At 45.0% G+C, this 24,822-nt stretch overlaps 2 protein-coding genes across 7 annotated transcripts in view; both read right to left on the reverse strand.

Annotated features, from left to right (window-relative positions):
• Positions 1-24,822, reverse strand: part of LOC117189927 (protein GDAP2 homolog) — an 86,307-nt gene that overhangs the window by 37,672 nt on the left and 23,813 nt on the right. Inside the window, exons 4-8 of one of the 4 annotated variants that reach the window (XM_033395003.1) lie at positions 24,645-24,784; positions 24,443-24,575; positions 24,258-24,367; positions 23,937-24,191; positions 11,799-12,610 (exon numbers count right to left, since the gene is read on the reverse strand). The exons of 1 other annotated variant lie outside the window; for it this stretch is intronic. In XM_033395003.1, the coding sequence (XP_033250894.1) occupies positions 12,402-12,610; positions 23,937-24,191; positions 24,258-24,367; positions 24,443-24,575; positions 24,645-24,784 (847 nt within the window). In that variant the 3' untranslated portion in view covers positions 11,799-12,401. Of the gene's footprint in view, positions 1-1,278; positions 1,377-11,798; positions 12,611-23,936; positions 24,192-24,257; positions 24,368-24,442; positions 24,576-24,644; positions 24,785-24,822 lie in introns of those variants that run through there. 2 more of the 4 variants (XM_033395002.1, XM_033395006.1) reach the window with 2 other exon arrangements.
• Positions 12,606-18,696, reverse strand: LOC117189926. Of its 3 annotated transcripts, none has more exons than XM_033395000.1 (2): positions 16,718-18,696; positions 12,606-15,022 (listed from the first exon to the last, which is right to left on the reverse strand). In XM_033395000.1, the coding sequence occupies exons 1-2, from the start codon at positions 18,647-18,649 to the stop codon at positions 12,854-12,856; spliced, it is 4,101 nt and encodes a 1,366-aa protein (XP_033250891.1). In that variant the 5' UTR covers positions 18,650-18,696; the 3' UTR covers positions 12,606-12,853. The 3 variants fall into 3 exon arrangements, with proteins under 3 accessions (XP_033250891.1, XP_033250890.1, XP_033250889.1); XM_033394999.1 differs by having other exon boundaries at positions 12,606-15,009; positions 16,705-18,696; XM_033394998.1 differs by having other exon boundaries at positions 12,606-16,464; positions 18,160-18,689.

The following is a 24,822-nucleotide window of genomic DNA, read 5'->3' on the forward strand; positions in this document are numbered from 1 at the left end:
GTTTTCCGCATTTTCTAAATCTTCCATCTCGTTTGCACTCGGGCGCGACGTTCCTGGTACAGCTTCTTCCTTCTCTCTCTCTTTCCAGTGCAACGGCGGCGGTGTTTGCATCATTTTGCGGCTCTTTTCGACTTGTGTCTGTGTACCCGACGAGTGCTTGTTATACCCGATACTCAAAATGAGTATTGGGGTATATTAGATTTGTGGTAAAAGTTGATGTGTGTAACGTCCAGAAGGAATCGTTTCCGACCCCATAAAGTATATATATCCTTGATCAGCATCAATAGCCGAGTCGATTGAGCCCTGTCTGTCTGTCCGTCTGTCCGTCCGTCCGTCCGTCCGTCCGTCTGTCCCCTTCAGCGCCTAGTGCTCAAAGACTATAAGAGCTAGAGCAACGATGTTTTGGATCCAGACTTCTGTGATATGTCACTGCTACAAAAATATTTCAAAACTTCGCCCCGCCCACTTCCGCCCCCACAAAGGACGAAAATCGGTGGCATCCACATTTTTAAAGATACGATAAAACCAAAAACGCAGAATCGGTGAGGATGACCATATCGTATAATGATTATAGCCAGAATCAAGAAAACAATTTCATTCTTTCTCGCTCTGTCTCTCTCTAACACACAGGTTTCATGGTCGGTTTTGTCAATTGCAAAATATGAGTTCAAGGATCTCAGATTCTATAAGAGCCAGAGCAACCAAATTTGGTATCCACACTCCTGTGATATCGGACCTTGACCGTTTCGTGTCCAAATTTCGCCACACCCCCTTCCGCCCCGCAAAGGACGAAAATCTGGGGCATCCACAAATCTCAAAGACTATTAAGGCTAGAGTAACCAAATTTGGTATCCGCACTTCTGTTAGATCTCACTATAAAACGTATATCTCAGAATTTCGCCCCACCCCCTTCCGCCCCCACAAAAGACGAAAATCTGTTGCATCCACAATATTGCACATTCGAGAAAACTAAAAACGCAGAATCATAGATAATGACCATATCTATCAGATTGCTGAATCTGGATCAGATCGGATCATTTTTGTAGCCAAAAGCAAGAAATCAATTTTCAGTGGCTACGCAGCGCCCGACGTCACGCTAAGACTGATTTTCTGTCTCTCTCGCACGCACTCTTTGTCGTGTGGTTCAATATTAGCGGCGTCTGCCGGAGGAGAGCCATACTGACTTAGTATCGGGTATAACTGTAGAGTTGCGGTGTCCGCAGCAACTCACAACGTTCCACCTCGTTTAAGTCATTTCTACTCAATTCTGTAACTTTCCTTTTGGTGTAACACTGAAAAATTAGTTGTGCGGAATGAACCTTTGGTGGAACAATTCAATTTGGTGGAAAAATAATTGGAAATTGAGCGACTTGTGCTAGACAATAGAATGCAACTGCTAGTGACCCGCACACGACCGACTTTGCAACGTAACTGAAGCCATAGAAGTCAGTCAGTCAGTCAACATAGCTGACGAGCAGCGTTTGCATATATTTTGTTGTTTTTCATGTTCTTTGTGCTGCTTTTTTGGCTCTAATCTTATCGACAGCCGCACAATACGATAATAACAGGAATCATTACCGTACCCCGACAATCTCCAGTCGCTGGAAGATAAGCACAGGCTTTTTATATCCCATACTCAAAATGAGTATTGGGGTATATTAGATTTGTGGTAAAAGTGGATGTGTGTAACGTCCAGAAGGAATCGTTTCCGACCCCATAAAGTATATATATTCTTGATCAGCATCAATAGCCGCCGAGTCGATTGGGCCCTGTCTGTCTGTCTGTCTGTCCGTCTTTCCGTCTGTCCGTCTGTCCGTCCGTCCGTCTGTCCGTCCCCTTCAGCGCCTAGTGCTCAAAGACTATAAAAGCTAGAGCAACGATGTTTTGGATCCAGACTTCTGTGATATGTCACAGCTACAAAAATATTTCAAAACTTCGCCCCGCCCACTTCCGCCCCACAAAGGACGAAAATCTGTGGCATTCACAATTTTAAAGATATGAGAAAACCAAAAACGTAGAATTGTAGAGAATGACCATATCTTTAAGACTGCGGAATCTGAATTGGATCGTATTATTATTATAGCCAGCATCAAGAAAACAATTTCATTTTTTCTCGCCCTGTCTCTCTCTAACACACACGTAGCATAGGCGGCTTTGCTTAGAGTAAAACATTAGCGCCTAGATCTCAGAGACTATAAAAGCTAGAGCAACCAAATTTGGTATCCACACTCCTAATATATCGGACCGAGACGAGTTTCCCCCCCGCAAAGGACAAAAATCTGGGGATATTCAAAAATCTCAGAGACTATTAAGGCTAGAGTAACCAAATTTTGGTATCCGCACTTCTGTTAGATCTTACTATAAAACGTATATCTCAGAATTTCGCCCCACCCCCTTCCGCCCCCACAAAAGACGAAAATCTGTTGCATCCACAATATTGCACATTCGAGAAAACTAAAAACGCAGAATCATAGATAATGACCATATCTATCAGATTGCTGAATCTGGATCAAATCGGATCATTTTTGTAGCCAAAAGCAAAAAATCAATTTTCAGTGGCTACGCAGCGCCCGACGTCACGCTAAGACTGATTTTCTGTCTCTCTCGCACGCACTCTTTGTCGTGTGGTTCAATATTAGCGGCGTCTGCCGCAGGAGAGCCATACTGACTTAGTATCGGGTATAACTGTAGAGTTGCGGTGTCCGCAGCAACTCACAACGTTCCACCTCGTCTTTTCTGTTTATAAGTGTGTATCACACACAACGTGTCTGTGCGTGTTTTTTCTGCTTGCGTACGTACTGCGCACGGACAAGGCGACGCTGCGGCGCGACAATGCATTTCACAATTTTCCAACCGAATTAAACGACCGATCTTTTATTAAACTCCGTGTCTACTGTTAGGCTCACAGAATTTGGATTGTTCAACTTAATGTTTATAGCCACCAACAACAACTTTACAACTTTATGTAGCTACAAACAACAACTTTAACAACTTTTCAACAATCCTCTTCTTGCATCAGCTTCTGCTTTCTTCTGTTTTTCTTTTTCACACACTCCGAGCTCTGTATTCGACGCGGACGAGCCCCCAAATGTAAGATTAATAATAATGTATCGTTTATTAATAGTGTTTTTCGAAAAAGAGTACAAAGTGTATGATTTAAGATGTGTATTTAATGAGTCTATTCTTCCGACTTTTTGTTCAACTTTCTGCTTCTACTTCCAACAACCCCCTCCCATATCGATAGCCCCTTATCGGTTAGGTCTTTTAAACATCGGTTAAGTCTGGTTATATCGGTTAGGTCTTATCGATGGTATCTTAAGTTCAAATGTTAATTTAGATGGGATAGTGTTAACTGCTTGATACACTGTCCTTTACATAGATATAAGCATTGCATGTTTCGGGTTAGCTGAACCCAACATGAAATTATAAGAATCATTCGGAATAAAGTAACACTGCGGAGCAGACGCTCCAACAAGTGAAGTTATCTTATTATCACATTATTACTATTATTATCACACTTATTACAACATTAACTGCCTTTGGGAAGCTCCCAATATCATATTCTGTTGGTCCTCATCACACTACTACTTTTTTATACCCGATACTCAAAATGAGTGAAAAATTAGAAGAGTTTTTCTAATCAATTACCGAAAACTTTGGGTGGCTGTTGTTCAGAGCAGAACCCAGCCGATTAGCTGCTTGCCAAATAGCACCTAATTCTTGGCCCTCAGCCGCTTATTTTGTTTGTTACTTATGTCTATGTCACTCATTTGTTTGTTAAAGCTTTGCGCTTGCTTGCCCTGCTAAACGCTCTCTGCCAGCTCGCTTTTCGCTATCTCCGCTTTGCGTCTGCCTACCGACGTCGGCCGAGCGAAGCTGCGCTTAGCGATCGGAGCGGCAATGTAAAGGGCAGGCAAGCCACACTTGCAATTTGGATGTCACGCATTAAAGAACATATCGTAATTTTATTTCTGCGCCGAGTTTTATTTAATTCGAAATAATTAGTCGGCCGATTGGGGATAAAAAACATTATCTCCACATAAAATTTGGTGACCCCGACGTGATCTCTGAGTTGCAGTGTCAATTAATAATCATTCGCGATCGACATTCGTTAGCCCTAGCAAATTTTCGGCGGTTAAGCACAATTCGGTGCTAAAACACACTTACATACACCTACATACACGCATTGCTGGCTATTAATTTCTCTGTCGCGACAATTCGGTCAGTGCAGTGCGGTAGGCAGTGCAGCGAACTCACTAATACACACAAGCGGAGTAGACGAGTGAATCGGACAGCTCGCACAGCCGCACAGCTAAAGGCATTAGCTCTAATCCCTTTGCTTTCGGTTCCCACGTTTATACGTATACAGGCTGTCTTTTTCGGTCGTGCTGAGTGACTCTTTTAAAACCTCAACATGGCAGCACCTGAGCCTACCAATGTCTCGAACGCAGCAATGCCGAGTGATGTAGATTTCTACAAGCACAAGGCCGAGTCCATTGCGCGCCAACTAAAGGCCATGGATCGCTTTCTCACCAAGGAAGAGCTTGCCGAGTTAGATGAGGCAGAACTTCAAGCTCGCTTAGAGCAAATCGAGCGAATGAATGCGGATTTCGATGCCGCTCAAACGAGCCTTGAAAGGCTGGATTTCCTGCAGTTAGCCCGACTGGACTTTTCAAATGTTTATGTAAAGGTTAGGTCCAGGCTGTCGCGGGAGTTGATGGCTGCTCGCACGGTAAATGTTGCCAATTCAACGGCTCGGCATACTCTCGAGGGGAATTCGTCGTTGTTCGCCTATAATAGTATAGGCCATTCTCGAATGCCCGAGTTGCAGCTTCCGCGATTCGGGGGGAACTACACGGATTGGCCAGAATTCCACTCGATGTTCTCGACAATGGTGCACAAAGACCATCGTATACCAATCATCGAAAAATTCCAATATCTTCGTGGATGTCTAGATGGTGCTGCGCTGGATACGATTCGTTCCTTGGAACTTTCTGAGGAGAATTACGACAAGGCGTTGAATTTGCTAATGTTGCGATTCGATAATAAACTGTTACATTTTCAGGCACACGTCAAGGCTATTTTCGGGCTGCAAGGGGTGGAGAAGGGCTCAGCTATCGGCTTGCGCGCGCTCAGCGACAAAATCAATTCGCACTTGCGTGCACTTCAGACCTTGGCGACCCCGCAGGAGATTTCGGATGGGTTGCTGATCTTCATCATAGGCACGAAACTGGACCACAAAACAAAGGAGAAATGGGAAGAGAATTTGCCGACGTCAGGATTGCCTCGGTGGTCAAGCATGGCCTCATTTTTGGAAGCGAGATGTCGGATGCTGGAGAATTTGGGATCAGCCATGGCAACAAGTCCTAGTCAACAGGTGGGAGAAGACAAACCTGTCACCCTTATCACCTCCAGTAACGACCATCCTAACCCCATATGTAACCATTGCAATTCCTCCGAGCATTACATATCAAGATGTCAGGCATTCCTGAATCTCTCTGCGTTTGAACGATACAAAGAAGCAAAGAAGAGCCGCTTGTGTCTGCCTCAACAAAGGCCATGAATTGCAGAGGTGCAGGTCAGGACTTTGCAGGCATTGCCAGGCCAAACATCACACGCTACTCCACATTCCATCGGGAACTGGTGCTTCATCTTCCTCTTCACCGGCCGAGGAATCGATCCAGCAAGAGGCCGCGACTGTGCTTCTAGCAAGCGGGTGCTCTAGCCCTCCCCCCTCGATCCAGAAATCTCAGCCTAGCCAGAACGTGTTGCTACCTACTGCCCTCGTCCATGTAACAGATCGTTATGGAGCACTTATCCCATATCGTGCCATTTTGGATTCTGCATCACAGGCAAACTTTGTAACATCTAGACTTGCTGATCAGTTGGATCATCGCTCGTCTTATGTTCACATCTCTGGAATCGGAGATTCCATTCTACCTTCGAGCAAGCCTGTACATATAGTTGTGCAATCCCAGGACGCAAGCTATCGAGCTTTCTTCGCTGCAATTGTCACCAACTCAATTACGGAAATGCAGCCTAACTTCGGCGTAGACGCAAAGGATTGGCCAATGCTGAATAATCTAAAACTAGCTGATCCTAATTTCTCCAAGCCCCAACGTATCGATCTGTTGATAGGTTCTGGTTTGTTCTTCGATTTAATGTGCGTCGGACAGATTCGACTATCAGCCCAATTGCCAACATTGCAGGAGACAAAACTTGGTTGGATAGTATCAGGAAGCATTGATAGCTCGGAGAATAAGCGTGCAGCTTTAGCCGCTTTTGAAAATTCCTCGTGCATCTCTATTGACGATTATCGACCCACAACGCTGGAGTACCAAAACTTAGAGCAGCAATGCAGGAAGCAGCTGCTCGAGTGCCAGGTGCAAGTGGAAAAACTGCGATCGGAGAATCAGGAACTGCAGCGCGAACTTTTCGATACATTAAAAACCTACATATCCACGCTAAATGAAATTCAACTTTCAACAATTTCTACATTGCCAAATTTCCTGCCATTCTATGCAATTACAGAGGTTCCCGATGATCAAGATGTAATCACGACAAGGCGCCTTCGTAAAGAAGCGCCGATTGCTGCATTCGACGATCATACCAGCGTAGCCGCCAGCTGCGCCCAAGCAAGCATCTTCAAGAGGGCCGTTGGAAAAATAGCGGTTCTGCCCCTTCAGGATGGATCTGTTGAAAGCCTTTGCCTTCCAACGGGGGGTGAATGTTCAGAGCAGAACCCAGCCGATTAGCTGCTTGCCAAATAGCACCTAATTCTTGGCCCTCAGCCGCTTATTTTGTTTGTTACTTATGTCTATGTCACTCATTTGTTTGTTAAAGCTTTGCGCTTGCTTGCCCTGCTAAACGCTCTCTGCCAGCTCGCTCTTCGCTATCTCCGCTTTGCGTCTGCCTACCGACGTCGGCCGAGCGAAGCTGCGCTTAGCGATCGGAGTGGCAATGTAAAGGGCAGGCAAGCCACACTTGCAATTTGGATGTCACGCATTAAAGAACATATCGTAATTTTTGTTGAAGAATGACCATCTCTAGCAATGCACGCATGTATTGACAGACATATGAGTATGTAGACGTATGTATGAGTGAGAGACGTAACGAAGCGACGTTCTCTTATCTCCCTTTTTGTTCTCCCTTTCGTTCGGTCTCTATCTGCCTGCGAGCAGAGCATTTATTAGTCACAAATAAACCTTACATATGAATGGTTGCGTTTTTACTTTTCGGTACAAGAACTTCCCTCGCAACGGCAGCAAAATTCTGTCCAACAGGTTATGGGCCCAGGTTCGGATTTTGTAAATTAAAAGTAAAGTGATTGTTTTAGTTACGAACTATTAACATCGGTGTGACTCAGAGACTAAACGATAATCAGCAATGAGCGGGATGTATCAAATAGACAAATTAGAGGAGGGAAATTATGACTCCTGGTGTATTCAAATGCGGTCTGTGTTGGTGCACGCTGAATTGTGGAGTGTGGCATCTGGTGACCTGCTACCAACGAATGTTCCCGAAGGTGTGAATTGGCAGGCCAAGGATGAAAAGGCGCTGGCCATGATCACATTGAGTGTGAAAACTTCACAGTTGGGATACATTAAAAATTGCAGTAAGTCGTCCGAAGCATTGAACAAATTAAAGAGTGTTTATCAACCAAGTGGACCTGTACGAAAGGTTCAACTGTACAAGAAATTGCTAAGCAAGCGCATGGACCAAAGGCAAAGCATTTCAAGCTTCATTAATGAGTTCGTGGATATTCTTGATGGCCTTGGGTCAGTAGGAATCGAGCTAAATGATGAACTGCGCTCAATTGTTTTGTTGTCAAGCCTTCCAGAACAATTCGAAAATTTCGTTGTGGCCATAGAGACGCGCGACAGTCTGCCGACTTTCGATGTTCTATGCGTAAAACTGAAGGAAGAAGGCGAACGAAAGGGAAACACAGAAGATCAAAAGGAATACGCAAAGGCATATACCGCAGTACATAAGCCGGCCGCGCACAGAGCGCTAAAGAAGAGAAACAATACAATGATATGTTTCAAGTGTGGTGAGCGCGGGCATATGAAGGCTCAGTGTAAGAAGGAGAGCGCAAATGTGGAAAGGGCAGACAGAGTGGAGAACAAGCAGTGCAGTCTATTAAATGCGTTGGACGCAGATAATTTGAAAAAGAGTATGTGGTGTTTGGATAGTGGTGCCACAAGCCACATGTGTTGTGAGAAACAGTTATTCACAAGGTTCGAGAAACACACAGAAATGATTGGTCTGTCTGACTCCGGTTTCCTAAAAGCTGAAGGAAAAGGGGAAGTAGAGCTGAAGACAGAGATATGCACGCTGCTGTTAAAGAATGTTCTCTATGTGCCCGAAATGAATGGAAATTATTTCTCGGTGAGCAGCGCTGTACAGAATAAATGTTTCGTCACTTTTGGACAAGAATATGCACGAGTTATCCAAAATGGCGAATGCATTGTAAAGGCGAACAGAGTTGGAAACTTGTATATGTTTCGAGGAAAACAAAACAACTGTTTTGCGGCGGTTAAGGCTGATGGTACCCTGTGGCATAAACGGTACGGCCACTTGAACATCAGTGCGCGGCATTGAAAATATGGTTTTCCCGGCGAATATGAATTGCAAAACATGTATGGTCAGCAAGATTCATGCGCAACCATTTCCTGTTGCATCCACCAGTAGAGCTCAAGATATATTGGAACTAGTTCATGCAGATGTGTGCGGGCCCTTTGGCACACAGTCGCTTGCTGGATCAAAGTATTTTCTAACCTTCATCGATGACAAATCAAGGCGTATATTTGTGTATTTCCTGCGGACAAAGGATGAAGTCTTCCAGAAGTTCGTCGAGTTCAAAACCCTGGATGAACGGCAAACGGGAAAAAGTCTCAAATGTATCCGGAGCGACGATGGCGGTGAATTTGTCAACAAATCGTTTGATGAATTTCTGAAAACTAATGGGATTGAGAGGCAGCTGACAGTGGCGTACACTCCACAGCAAAACGGCGTTGCTGAGAGGGCAAACCGCACTCTGGTGGAAATGTCAAGATGTATGCTGGTCCAGTCAGGATTAGGCGAATCCTTGTGGGCTGAGGCAGTCAACGCAGCTGTGTATGTACGGAATCGATCACCGACCAAGGCGCTGACCAGTATGACGCCTATGGAAGCGTGGACTGGTAAGAAACCTTTTGTTGGTCATCTAAAGGTTTTTGGCTCCGTTGCAGTAGCTTTGGACAAGGGTCCAAGGAAGAGTAAACTTCAACCAAAAGGCAAAGAATATCGCGTGATTGGATATTCAGTAGCGGCTAAGGGCTATCGACTGTATGACCCTGTGTCTCATCAGGTGATTGAGAGGCGAGATGTTCTCTTTGACGAGATCCAAGACGACAAGGATACAGTCACATTCGAACTTCCGAAGGCAGAAGTTAGCATGCAGTCAGGCGGCGATACTGATGACATTGACAGCAGCGGTGGAGACAGCAGCCATGGTGCAAGCGTTGACAGGGAGAATCCCAGTAGCAGCGGTACTGATGGGTACGAGAGCGCAACAGAAAAGGTTGAGTCAGATGAGCCAGCTCCTCGCGTTGGACCTGGCAGACCAAGGCTGATTCGGACCGGCAAACCTGGCCGTCCGAGAAAGGAGTACAACATTCTTGGTGCTCTGGTTGCCAGCGACGTAAAGATTCCAGTATCCTACGAGGAGGCGTTGATCAGTATTCATGCATCACATTGGTCCGAAGCGATGCAACGCGAATATGAGGCATTAATGGCAAACGAGACATGGCAGTTGGCAGACTTACCGGCAGGACAACGAGCAGTTGGATGCAAATGGGTATATAGCCTGAAACGCGACAAAGATGGTCAAATCGAACGATTCAAGGCGCGGGCTGGTGGCAAAAGGTTGCTCCCAGCAGTACGGCATAAACTATGCGGAAACATTTTCTCCAGTCTGCAGACTGGAGAGCGTGCGATTTATTCTTGCGCTAGCAGCAGAATTGAAATTATATGTCAACCAAATGGATGTATGTACGGCATACCTCAACAGTGACCTGAGCGATACGGTGTACATGAAGCAACCACAAGGGTACATTGATCGAGCTTATCCAGCGAAGGCTATGCTGCTTATGGATTGAAGCAGTCAGGAAGGGAATGGAATTCGAAGCTGAATGGCGTCCTGACTAATCTGGGTTTTGTTTCCTGTGACAACGAGCCGTGCCTCTACCAGCAGAGAGGGAAAGGTAACTTATCGTTAATCTTGGTATATGTTGACGATTTACTTATAGCATGTCAGTCCAAAGAGGACATGCTCGGTATCAAATCGGCTATTTTAAATGCGTTCGAATGTATCGACAAAGGTGTTCCAGAGCTGTTTTTAAGCATGGAGGTGCACCGTGAAGGTGAACTTGGGCCTATCACCATAGGCCACTCGCAATACATCAAGGAACTATTGCAAGCTCACGACATGGACAAATGTAGACCAGTGGCTACTCCGTTGGTTGCGGGGTTCCAGGTGGATTGTACTAATGAGCAGTGTCAAAAGGTTGATCCTGTCATGTATCAATCCATGATTGGTGAGCTGATGTGGCTGGCACTCACAACCAGACCGGACATTTTGCATTCAGTTGCAAAGTTGGCCCAGAGGAACAAAGATCCGCACGCACATCTGGCTGGTGTGAAGCACGTTCTGAGGTACTTGGCAGCGACGATGAACTTCAAACTACACTACAAAGGGTGTCACCAGCCACTTACTGGATATGTGGATGCGGATTGGGGCGGCGATCGAACTAACCGGAAGTCGTATACGGGCTATGTTTATTTTTTGGCAGGTGGCCCAATTTCTTGGCGATCTGAGGAACAACGCAGCGTGACACTTAGCAGCACGGAGGCAGAATACATGGCACTGTCGGCTGCGTGTAAGGAGTCCATATTCTTACGTCGCTTAATTATTGAAATTGGCTGTGGAGATGAAGCTACCTCAACTACCTTATATGGCGATAATCTGAGCGCACAAGAGCTGGCTAGGAACCCAGTGCATCACTCAAGGACCAAGCATATTGATATTAGATATCACTTTGTACGACAGATTGTAGAAGAAGGTCAAGTTAAGTTAAAGTATGCTAGTACAACAGATATGATTGCAGATATCTTGACCAAGAATCTCCCTAAGAGAAAGCATGTCGAATTTACAAAATTGTTAAGTTTAAATTGAATTAAATGAAAGCATGCACGCATTGAGGAAGGGTGTTGAAGAATGACCATCTCTTGCAATGCACGCATGTATTGACAGACATATGAGTATGTAGACGTATGTATGAGTGAGAGACGTAACGAAGCGACGTTCTCTTATCTCCCTTTTTGTTCTCCCTTTCGTTCGGTCTCTATCTGCCTGCGAGCAGAGCATTTATTAGTCACAAATAAACCTTACATATGAATGGTTGCGTTTTTACTTTTCGGTACAAGAACTTCCCTCGCAACGGCACCAAAATTCTGTCCAACAATTTTATTTCTGCGCCGAGTTTTATTTAATTCGAAATAATTAGTCGGCCGATTGGGGATAAAAAACATTATCTCCACAGCTGTAATTTAAATTATTTATTTGGCGGGGCGAAAAACTTGATACGCTCGATCTAATTCAAGGTTGGCGAACAACTATATTTTCTTCACAATTCAAATCTCTTACTCTAGCTAACCTACGGTGGCAAAGCGGGGCGAATTCGCCAAGAGCGAGAGAGCGGGCTTTTATTGCGCTCCCGCTTTGCCCTAGCCTAACTTACACTAGACTTCATAATTCAGATCAATAACTAATTATTGTGGCCATGGATGGAAGGTCACGCAACACCGGCCCCGTTGAACGCCTGCATCGGCTTCAACACATTGGGAGCGGCGCTAATTTGTGTATGGGCCGCCGAAAAACCGCTCCAGTGCTAGTCCTTATTTCGACGACCCTGACCATGCGGTCCTCTCCTGCGTGCGTGGCGATGACCCTCCCCACGAGCCACTCCTGAGGCGGCAGATTGTCCTCGGCCACGATGACGAGGTCTCCTTCCTCGAGGTTCGGTTGCTGCTGGTGCCATTTGCCCCGAATTTGCAGCCCCAGGACATATTCGCGGGACCATCACTGCCAAAACGCTTGCCTGACTGACGAGACAAGTCGCCATCGCCGCAAGCAACTGGGACTCTCCTGGTCCGGAGTCCGCAGTGCTGGGGGGCGATGAGCGACCCGCCTGTCAGCAGGTGCCCGGGTGTTAGGGCCTCGCCGTCGCTTGGATCTTGGCTGATGGCTCCCAGCGGTCTCGAGTTCATTATGGCCTCGATGCCGACGAGGACTGTGGCGAGCTCTTCGGCGGTTAGGAGCGCGCTGCCTACCGCCCGTAGGAGTAGGCTCTTGGCAGTTTTTACACCTGCCTCCCATAGCCATCCCATGTGAGGAGCTCGCGGCGGTATGAACGCAAATTCGCATCCGATCTTTGACGCGAAGTCGCGAATTGCGTCTCCTTGCTCCTTGAGCCTGATCCGCAGAGCGCTGAGATGGCGGCTCGCTCCGACGAAGTTCGTCCCGTTGTCGCAATGAACGACTTGGGGATATCCTCGGCGCCCGACGAACCTTTGAAAAGCCAACAAAAAACAATCAGTGGTTAGATCGGAAACTATTTCTAGGTGAACCGCCTTGGACGCAAAACAAACAAAAAGCGCAATGTATGACTTGTATGGGGGCCTTCCGCGAATTTTCAATGTCGTGTGCACTGGTCCACAAAAATCAACGCCGCAAATTGAAAATGGGCGGAGAGCACGTAGTCGATCTGCGGGTAAATTCCCCATGAGTTGCGTCAGCAATCGAGGCTTGCATTTAAAACAGCGCATACACGATCGAACTGTCTGACGGCAGACCTCCTGAGCGTTCACTATCCACACGCTCTGTCGAAGGATGCTCACAAGCTCGCACGAATTGCGAGCGCTTAGTCAAAAGCAGAGGAAACTTGGCATCGTATAATATAGGAGCTTTGGCTAGTCGCCCCCCCACTCGCAACAACGAAAAGTTGCACCAAGTCCCTGTGTCTTCATGGATGAATGGGTTCAACCGCTGAAGACTAGGACCAATTGTAGATCCTTTCCTAACCTTTTCAATTTCTCCTTGATACTCGTGATGCTGGATGATTTCGACAATTTTATAAAAAGCTTCATTGTATTCGGTCGGTGAGATAGTTTTTTCGAAATTTAGGCTTGGGTCTTTACATTTTCTTATAAAGCGGAACACATACACGAACACTCTAAGCAGTTTGAGGTGTGACGAGAATCCCTCGATGACATCTAACAGCTCCGAACTTCGCACAGCCGCGGTCAACCCGACCGCAGTCTTCCTCTTTTCCAGCTGAAGATCATCGGAGTGTTCGAAATGAGCGTTCTTGGGCCAGTTTTCTTCTTCCTCTTTCAGAAATGATGGTCCTTCGACCCAAATTGACTGAACGATTTCGTCGACGTCACAACCTCTTGAGACAATATCTGCAGGGTTCTGTTTCGTGGGTACATGCCGCCACGTAGCATCATCTGACCACTCTTGAATCTCAGCCACTCTATTTGAAACGAAAGTCGACAACGACGATGGATGAGACCGGATCCAATATAGAGTTACCTCTGAATCCGACCAATAAACGACTCGTTCAATGGGAACGTTTAATAGGGGCTTGATTCTGTGACAGAGATCTGCGAGAAGGTGAGCGGCACATAACTCAAGCCTTGGGAGCGTTTTGGTCTTGAGCGGCGCTACTTTGGATTTCGAAGTCAACAATGATATTTTTAAACCTTCTGCAGTTCTGCTACGTATATAGACGCACGCTCCATACGCTCTCATGGAGGCGTCAGCAAAGGCATGTATTTGAACCGGTGACATCGGATCGGAATACACAAACCGAGATATGGATATGTCTTCCAATTGAGATAGTGTATTTTTCAACTTATTCCGCGCTGTTTCCAAATGCAGCGGGATCGACTCATCCCAATCTAGTTTGTTAAGCCAAAGCTCCTGCAATAGGATCTTGCCTTTTATAACGATAGGACTTAATAAACCAAGGGGGTCAAACAACTTTGATGTCACCGATAGTATGTTCCGTTTTGTCGCTCGGAGACCCATAACTGAATTGTCAATTTTGAACTTAAAGGCATCGTCAGTAGGTAACCATGAGATTCCTAACGCCTTTGTCGACTCTGAATCCGAGATTGTTATGGGTTTGGCTGTGCTCTCAGATGCGGTGATCTCGGGTGAGTTTGAAAACCACTTAGTCAACTCAAACCCTGTGGTCTGAAGAACCTGAGACACTTCGGACTTAATTGCCCTTAGCTCCTTTACGCATGCAGCACCAGTCAACAAGTCATCGACGTAAAAGTCGGACCCAATAACGTTAGCAGCTCTAAGGAATGAGAGCTTCGCAGACTCACTCAACCTTTTCAAACACCGGATAGCTAAGAATGGGGCTGGTCCAGTTCCATAGGTTACAGTGTTGAGCTTGTATAATCTCAAGGATTCAGAAGGGTCTCTTCTCCACACTATGAGCTGAAACTGCCGATCCGCTTCGTTCACCATCACTTGGCGATACATCTTTTTAACATCAGCAGTCAGGGCAAACCTGTGCAGACGGAAACGGAGCAGTGTCGAGTATAATTCCTCTTGAATGGTAGGTCCCACCATCAGAATGTCATTTAAGGCCACCTGTGAGGACGTCTTGGACGAAGCATCGAACACGACTCGGAGCTTGGTAGACGTACTTTGTGGCCTCAGAACACACTGATGAGGGATTACGTAGTGTGGAGTAGAAGGAATCGTATTGTCAGTAGGAGACATATGACCTAAGGAGAGGTACTCTTCCATGAATTCCAAGTACATTTTCTTCAACTCAGGGTCACGATGCAATCGTCTTTCAAGCGACAAAAACCGCCGTTTCGCAACCTCAAAGGAGTTGCCTAAACAATTTGGATCTGATTTAAACGGGAGCCTTACTTCGAACCGACCTGATGATAGTACCTGAGTCGTCTTACGATAGTGTTCTTCACATAGCTTGTGCTCAGGTGTGGCAATTTTCTTGGTAGATGGCATTTCTTCCAGTGACCAAAACTTTTTCAAGGTCCTATCGATGGATACTAGCAACTCTTCACTGCAACTCAAACTGTTTGTAATTTGAGGAGCAGAACTCCTGGAAACATATTTTCCCGACACAACCCAACCAAGAAGGGTTTTCTGAAGAGTTGGAAAGTCAGGACCTTGTTTAATTTGACCAACAGCTAATAATTCAAAGAACGATTCTGCTCCAATTAACATATCTATTCTTTGTGGCTTGTAGAAATAAGGGTCTGCCAGTGGTAGGTTCTCTGGGATTCGCCAGTCAGTCACATTCACTGACTGGTCAGGGTGATAACCTGAAATTGATTTCAGGATCCAAAAATCAAAGGAGAACTCACTTCCATTTATTCGCGACTTCACCACTGTGTGTATTTTATCCTTTACTTGAGAATTAGATTCACCAATTCCAAGCAAGTTAATACAGGACTCCTCTCTACGGATCTGTAAGCGATTAGCGAGGTCCTCGGTAATAAAATTTGTTTGTGATCCAGAGTCGAGCAGAGCTCTGGCCAGAATGTGTTCACCGCTCTTAGTTCGGACGCTTACGATCGACGTAGCCAGAATTACCCTGTTCAACGCTGTCGCATGCAAAACATGTGACGTGGAAGGTTGATTCTGATTTGATGGAGGAGAAGGACTCTCTTGGCGTGGTGGCAACGCGAGACTATTAGCCGACACTGTGTATCGATGCAATAATGTATGATGTGAGCGGCTGCACACTCGACATTTATTGGCTTTGCATTTTACAACAGCGTGGCCTTTTCGCAGACAATTAATGCATAGGGATGCCGACTTAGCAAACTCAAACCTTTGCATCACCGAGAGACGCGAAAATGAAGGGCAATTTGACACTACATGGTCTCCTGAATTGCAGTAGCTACAAGTTTGCTGAGTTCTACTGTTGGTGGAAGTGGAAGAACAAGCAAATGAACTGCGATTATGTTGCTTGCTTGGCATGACTTTGTCTTGCCTTGGCTTGGTCGATTCTTCAGCAGACAGATGCTGGTATCGACGATTCAAGACTTTCTCAAAGTCGGACCAAAGCGGCAACTTCTCATAAGTAAGCTGTTCATCCCACTTTTGTTTCGTCACTGGGTCGAGATGAATGAGCATTGCATTCGAAATTTTTGTATCATCTCCGATCGACAGTAACGATCCGTAAATCGACGAAACAGTATCGATTAGAGTTCTTAGAGATGATGCAGATTGATGCGACATTCTCGGCAGATTGAACAATGTGGAAATATTATTCGTGAAAATCAAATAATCGTTGTCATATACTCGTTTTAGGCCAGCCATGGCCTTTTCATAATTTGCCTCGGTGACTTGGAACGCCTTTATTGTTCCTAATGCTTCATCAGAGAGGCACGCGACAGTGATTGCAGTAAACGAAAGATGTATGTATGTACATATAACTGTTGCGTCCAAATAGCGGTTCACATATGTCTGTATGTGTCGATATGTATGTATTTATGTGTTTTTAGTTATATTTATGCAATTACTAATAAAATGCATGCAATCAAGCTCTACTATATGTATATCATACGTCTGTGCCTAGAATTGAAGGCGATGTGCAATGATAGTACCTGATGATAGTACCTGAGTCGTCTTACGATAGTGTTCTTCACATAGCTTGTGCTCAGGTGTGGCAATTTTCTTGGTAGATGGCATTTCTTCCAGTGACCAAAACTTTTTCAAGGTCCGATCGATGGATAATAGCAACTCTTCACTGCAACTCAAACTGTTTGTAATTTGAGGAGCAGAACTCCTGGAAACATATTTTCCCGACACAACCCAACCAAGAAGGGTTTTCTGAAGAGTTGGATAGTCAGGACCTTGTTTAATTTGACCAACAGCTAATATTTCAAAGAACGATTCTGCTCCAATTAACATATCTATTCTTTGTGGCTTGTAGAAATAAGGGGCTGCCAGTGGTAGGTTCTCTGGGATTCGCCAGTCAGTCACATTCACTGACTGGTCAGGGTGATAACCTGAAATTGATTTCAGGATCCAAAAATCAAAGGAGAACTCACTTCCATTTATTCGCGACTTCACCACTGTGTGTATTTTATCCTTTACTTGAGAATTAGATTCACCAATTCCAAGCAAGTTAATACAGGACTCCTCTCTACGGATCTGTAAGCGATTAGCGAGGTCCTCGGTAATAAAATTTGTTTGTGATCCAGAGTCGAGCAGAGCTCTGGCCAGAATGTGTTCACCGCTCTTAGTTCGGACGCTTACGATCGACGTAGCCAGAATTACCCTGTTCAACGCTGTCGCATGCAAAACATGTGACGTGGAAGGTTGATTCTGATTTGATGGAGGAGAAGGACTCTCTTGGCGTGGTGGCAACGCGAGACTATTAGCCGACACTGTGTATCGATGCAATAATGTATGATGTGAGCGGCTGCACACTCGACATTTAATGGCTTTGCATTTTACAACAGCGTGGCCTTTTCGCAGACAATTAATGCATAGGGATGCCGACTTAGCAAACTCAAACCTTTGCATCACCGAGAGACGCGAAAATGAAGGGCAATTTGACGCTACATGGTCTCCTGAATTGCAGTAGCTACAAGTTTGCTGAGTTCTACTTTTGGTGGAAGTGGAAGAACAAGCAAATGAACTGCGATTATGTTGCTTGCTTGGCATGACTTTGTCTTGCCTTGGCTTGGTCGATTCTTCAGCAGACAGATGCTGGTATCGACGATTCAAGACTTTCTCTAAGTCGGACCAAAGCGGCAACTTCTCATAAGTAAGCTGTTCATCCCACTTTTGTTTCGTCACTGGGTCGAGATGAATGAGCATTGCATTCGAAATTTTTGTATCATCTCCGATCGACAGTAACGATCCGTAAATCGACGAAACAGTATCGATTAGAGTTCTTAGAGATGATGCAGATTGATGCGACATTCTCGGCAGATTGAACAATGTGGAAATATTATTCGTGAAAATCAAATAATCGTTGTCATATACTCGTTTTAGGCCAGCCATGGCCTTTTCATAATTTGCCTCGGTGACTTGGAACGCCTTTATTGTTCCTAATGCTTCATCAGAGAGGCACGAAATCAAATGATTAAATTTTTCGATCACCGGTATGCTGTTGTCGCTATGGACTAGTCTCTCAAAAAGGCTAATGAAATTTTGGAATTCCGAGTGTTTACCACTAAATTTGGGTAATGCCAATTTCGGAAGTCTAGCATGAGCTGGGGCTGAAGAAGACACTGGCTTCGTCTCGCTTGCTGCATCAAAGGCGGCGATAAGCGACATTATCTTTCCTTTGGTGACAATTATCAGCTCTTCCAACTCGGCTGCATATGCATCATCACCTGTTATGTCCTCGATTTGCTCCTGCAAATGGTTAGCCTTTTCAATTGAAGCATTCAAACAATCTAATCTACATTGTAATTCCGGTAATTGCAAAGGAATCGACCCTTGATCTAATCGATCCTCTAAGCGGCGAATGCTTTTTACTCGACTTTTGAGCTCAATCTTTAAGTCTTCAAGAGTGGATTTACTTTTTTCTGCCATAATGTTTGTGTATGAAGATTTTACACAACAAACCACTATTATTTCTATTTATTTATTTATTATTATTATTGTTTTTTGTTTTTTTTTTTTTGTATGTTTGAACGAGAACGATAATCGAAAACGAATTTGAATTGAATGTGGAGGCACGAGGTATCAAGGGAAAGAGTCGTTGCAAGTGACGGCCGAAAACAATATACCCGTTAGATACAGGGTAGCGCGTCACTTGGCAAGTAACAGCCAAAAACAATATACCCGTTAGATACAGGGTAGCGCGTCACTTGGCGCACCGTTAAGCTCAAGAGCGGCAACGAAAATTCTCCCAACAAAGACAACGCAAGCAGCAGTGGAGAAGCGAAAGCGAAAACGAAATAATGCACCGGTGCTGCTGCTTGTATGTATGTGTGGGTATTTTCTATACGCCGTGGCTTGGGTGAACGAACGAACAAACTTTGTGAGGTTCTAACGACAAGAAAGGTAGAACAAAATAAAGGGGGGGGGAGCGACAGTGATTGCAGTAAACGAAAGATGTACATATGTATGTACATATAACTGTTGCGTCCAAATAGCGGTTCACATATGTCTGTATGTGTCGATATGTACATATGTATTTATGTGTTTTTAGTTATATTTATGCAATTACTAATAAAATGCATGCAATCAAGCTCTACTATATGTATATCATACGTCTGTGCCTAGAATTGAAGGCGATGTGCAATGTTTTCAGCACAAGACACCTCAAAGAGAGATCTGAATGTCTTTTGCTCAGCCTTCAATTTTCTGCACAAATACCTCTGATTCCTCTTTTGGATCTTTGAATCCAACTGCTACTTTCCTGTCCTTATCGCAGGGCATCCCTCGGCGGTAGCAGAATTTACACAAAAATTATTGTTGGCGCGACCGACGCGATGATATTTTACAAATTGATTGCCGATTGCACACACACACGACGCGGGCAACGAATATGTTTGCATATGTATACTGCAATTTCTTGTGTCACTGTCACTTATTGTTGTTGCCTATAATTCACTTTACAGTCCACCCGGGGGCGCCATGAAAAATTAGAAGAGTTTTTCTAATCAATTACCGAAAACTTTGGGTGGCTGTAATTTAAATTATTTATTTGGCGGGGCGAAAAACTTGATACGCTCGATCTAATTCAAGGTTGGCGAACAACTATATTTTCTTCACAATTCAAATCTCTTACTCTATCTAACCTTCGGTGGCAAAGCGGGGCGAATTCGCCAAGAGCGAGAGAGCGAGCTTTTATTGCGCTCCCGCTTTGCCCTAGCCTAACTTACACTAGACTTCATAATTCAGATCAATAACTAATAATTGTGGCCATGGATGGAAGGTCACGCAACAATGAGTATTGGGGTATATTAGATTTGTGGTAAAAGTGGATGTGTGTAACGTCCAGAAGGAATCGTTTCCGACCCCATAAAGTATATATATTCTGGATCAGCATCAATAGCCGAGTCGATTGAGCCCTGTCTGTCTGTCCGTCTTTCCGTCTGTCCGTCCGTCCGTCTGTCCGTCCCCTTCAGCGCCTAGTGCTCAAAGACTATAAGATCTAGAGCAATGATGTTTTGGATCCAGACTTCTGTGATATGTCACTGCTACAAAAATATTTCAAAACTTTGCCCCGCCCACTTCCGCCCCCACAAAGGACGAAAATTTGTGGCATCTACATTTTTAAAGATACGATAAAACCAAAAACGCAGAATCGTAGAGGATGACTATATGTTCTAGATCGTAAAATCTCAATCAGATCGTATAATTATTATAGCCAGAATCAAGAAAACAATTTCATTCTTTCTCGCTCTGTCTCTCTCTAACACACAGGTTTCATGGTCGGTTTTGCCAATTGCAAAATATGAGTTCAAGGATCTCAGAACCTATAAGAGCCTGAGCAACCAAATTTGGTATCCACTCTCCTGTGATATCGGACCTTGACCGTTTCGTGTCCAAATTTCGCCACACCCCCTTCCGCCCCCGCTAAGGACGAAAATCTGGGGCATCCACAAATCTCAGAGACTATTGAGGCTAGAGAAACCAAATTTGGTATCCGCACTTCTGTTAGATCTCACTATAAAACGTATATCTCAGAATTTCGCCCCACCCCCTTCCGCCCCCACAAAAGACGAAAATCTGTTGCATCCACAATATTGCACATTCGAGAAAACTAAAAACGCAGAATCATAGATAACGACCATATCTATCAGATTGCTGAATCTGGATCAGATCCGATCATTTTTGTAGCCAAAAGCAAGAAATCAATTTGCAGTGGCTACGCAGCGCCCGACGTCACGCTCAGACTGATTTTCTGTCTCTCTCGCACGCAGAGCCATACTGACTTAGTATCGGGTATAACTGTAGAGTTGCGGTGTCCGCAGCAACTCACAACGTTCCACCTCGTTAATATCATATTATTGATTATTGCATTCGTAATATTGTATTCTTATCACCCAAAAATGCTTGATTGCACTTATTTCGAAAAAGTTCTCGGCTTTGACGATCAGATCACTCATTTGTACATTTACATGACAAATGTCAAGTATACACATATGTTACGCGACATGTAGCATGTAAACTACACAGCCTAAGAGTATGTTATCTTGGAAATCTTTCACGAATTCATAGCAATCAGCCTGCTGTCAGCGCAGCGTCGACTGCGAATATAAATATTTGAAATTTGTAATTTCTTGCTCACTTTAAATGAATTTTCTGGGATAATTATACCCGATACTCAAAATGAGTATTGGGGTATATTAGATTTGTGGTAAAAGTGGATGTGTGTAACGTCCAGAAGGAATCGTTTCCGACCCCATAAAGTATATATATTCTTGATCAGCATCAATAGCCGAGTCGATTGAGCCCTGTCTGTCTGTCCGTCTGTCCGTCCGTCCGTCCGTCCGTCCGTCCGTCCGTCCGTCCCCTTCAGCGCCTAGTGCTCAAAGACTATAAGAGCTAGAGCAACGATGTTTTGGATCCAGACTTCTGTGATATGTCACTGCTACAAAAATATTTCAAAACTTCGCCCCGCCCACTTCCGCCCCCACAAAGGACGAAAATCTTCGGCATCCACATTTTTAAAGATACGATAAAACCAAAAACGCAGAATCGGTGAGGATGACCATATCTTCTACAGTGCAAAATCTGAACCAGATCGTATAATGATTATAGCCAGAATCAAGAAAACAATTTCATTCTTTCTCGCTCTGTCTCTCTCTAACACACAGGTTTCATGGTCGGTTTTGTCAATTGCAAAATATGAGTTCAAGGATCTCAGAACCTATAAGAGCCAGAGCAACCAAATTTGGTATCCACACTCCTGTGATATCGGACCTTGACCGTTTCGTGTCCAAATTTCGCCACACCCCCTTCCGCCCCCGCAAAGGACGAAAATCTGTTGCATCCACAATATTGCACATTCGAGAAAACTAAAAACTCAGAATCATAGATAATGACCATATCTATCAGATTGCTGAATCTGGATCAGATCGGATCATTTTTGTAGCCAAAAGCAAGAAATCAATTTTCAGTGGCTACGCAGCGCCCGACGTCACGCTCAGACTGATTTTCTGTCTCTCTCGCACGCACTCTTTGTCGTGTGGTTCAATATTAGCGGCGTCTGCCGGAGGAGAGCCATACTGACTTAGTATCGGGTATAACTGTAGAGTTGAGGTGTCCGCAGCAACTCACAACGTTCCACCTCGTTTAAGTCATTTCTACTCAATTCTGTAACTTTCCTTTTGGTGTAACACTGAAAAATTAGTTGTGCGGAATGAACCTTTGGTGGAACAATTCAATTTGGTGGAAAAATAATTGGAAATTGAGCGACTTGTGCTAGACAATAGAATGCAACTGCTAGTGACCCGCACACGACCGACTTTGCAACGTAACTGAAGCCATAGAAGTCAGTCAGTCAGTCAACATAGCTGACGAGCAGCGTTTGCATATATTTTGTTGTTTTTCATGTTCTTTGTGCTGCTTTTTTGGCTCTAATCTTATCGACAGCCGCACAATACGATAATAACAGGAATCATTACCGTACCCCGACAATCCCCAGTCGCTGGAAGATAAGCACAGGCTTTTTATATCCCATACTCAAAATGAGTATTGGGGTATATTAGATTTGTGGTAAAAGTGGATGTGTGTAACGTCCAGAAGGAATCGTTTCCGACCCCATAAAGTATATATATTCTTGATCAGCATCAATAGCCGCCGAGTCGATTGGGCCCTGTCTGTCTGTCTGTCCGTCTGTCCGTCTGTCCGTCTGTCCGTCCGTCCGTCTGTCCGTCCCCTTCAGCGCCTAGTGCTCAAAGACTATAAGAGCTAGAGCAACGATGTTTTGGATCCAGACTTCTGTGATATGTCACAGCTACAAAAATATTTCAAAACTTCGCCCCGCCCACTTCCGCCCCCACAAAGGACGAAAATCTGTGGCATTCACAATTTTAAAGATATGAGAAAACCAAAAACGTAGAATTGTAGAAAATGACCATATCTTTAAGACTGCGGAATCTGAATTGGATCGTATTATTATTATAGCCAGCATCAAGAAAACAATTTCATTTTTTCTCGCCATGTCTCTCTCTAACACACACGTAGCATAGGCGGCTTTGCTTAGAGTAAAACATTAGCGCCTAGGTCTCAGAGACTATAAAAGCTAGAGCAACCAAATTTGGTATCCACACTCCTAATATATCGGACCGAGACGAGTTTCCCCCCCGCAAAGGACAAAAATCTGGGGATATTCAAAAATCTCAGAGACTATTAAGGCTAGAGTAACCAAATTTTGGTATCCGCACTTCTGTTAGATCTTACTATAAAACGTGTATCTCAAAATTTCGCCCCACCCCCTTCCGCCCACACAAAGGACGAAAATCTGTTGCATCCACAATATTGCACATTCGAGAAAACTAAAAACGCAGAATCATAGATAATGACCATATCTATCAGATTGCTGAATCTGGATCAGATCAGATTATTTTTATAGCCAATAGGAAAACATCAATTTGCAGTGGCTACGCAGCGCCCGACGTCACGCTCAGACTGATTTTCTGTCTCTCTCGCACGCACTCTTTGTCGTGTCGTTTAATATTAGCGGCGTCTGCCGGAGGAGAGCCATACTGACTTAGGATCGGGTATAACCGTAGAGTTGCGGTGTCCGCAGCAACTCACAACGTTCCCCCTCGTTTTATCTTCGACAGTCGATAGCAATAGCCCGACGAGATACGAGTATGCGGGGAAAATAGTGACGACAATCAGATTAGGATATACTCACTGTGGCCGTGACGCATGTGCACACTGTGCTGGGGATTGCGAATAATGCGGATCTGGCGGTCGGGATCGGGGTGCTGCGGCTCGCCGAACTCGCCGCCAATGTCCTTGGGTAGCTGCCACAGGGCGCTGCGCTCTTCCAGCTGGTCGCGGGGGAAGTAGAGCGGGGCCAGCACCTCGTAGGTCCCGCGCTCGTTGCTGTTCACACATAATATCACAACCTGAAGGGTGCACTTGTCCAGGTAACGTCGGATGGTGCCTGCGGGCGATGGGAAACTGTCATTGGAAACTCTCAAGATGCGGCAGGCTAAACTCCAATACTCACGCAGGGCAATGTGTGCGGCCACATCCGATGGAAAGCTCTTCTGGTGGACACTGATGTTGCACAGGGCGATGGTGTGCAGGTTCAGTTCCTTGGCCTTGCACAGAACGTTTCTACAGATTGAAATGGGCGTACGGAACAGCATTAGAGAGCGCCAAATGGTAGCGATGGGATCATGATCATCCTACCTGTAGCAACAGTGCAGCGTATTCTCGGCGGCGGTCTTAAACTTTTCCCTGTAGGTGGGCGCCACTGTATGCAGCACATACTTGGCGGGCAGATTGTATCCACGCGTGATGCGCACATCCCCAGTGCGGCATTCTGAAAGAGGAGAATGGAAAATGAAGCTAAGAGGGAGGAAAATATGTCTCATTTCTGACCCCCACTCACCTTTGACGTTTGTGCTCAACTCTTCCCTCAACTTGCCAGCGACGGCGAGTATGCGCTCCGATATGATATTGCTTTCAGTCAGAGTTTCATCGCTGGTGTTTGTGATAGCGTCCACATCCAGAGTGGTCATGTCGCCATCCCTGCGAACAGAACAAACGAACAGACATTACTCTCACTG

This window comes from Drosophila miranda, assembly GCF_003369915.1.
Source record: "Drosophila miranda strain MSH22 chromosome Y unlocalized genomic scaffold, D.miranda_PacBio2.1 Contig_Y1_pilon, whole genome shotgun sequence".
NCBI classification, from domain to species: Eukaryota; Metazoa; Arthropoda; class Insecta; order Diptera; family Drosophilidae; genus Drosophila; species Drosophila miranda.

What these genes read in the sequence shown, in the direction of transcription:
- LOC117189926 (XM_033395000.1), bottom strand. Translation starts at nt 18,649, where the DNA reads ATGGCAGAAAAAAGTAAATCCACTCTTGAAGACTTAAAGATTGAGCTC. An exon ending in ACTATCGTAAGACGACTCAG is followed by an intron (nt 15,023 to 16,717) that starts GTACTATCATCA and finishes AAGACGACTCAG; the next exon opens with GTACTATCATCAGGTCGGTT.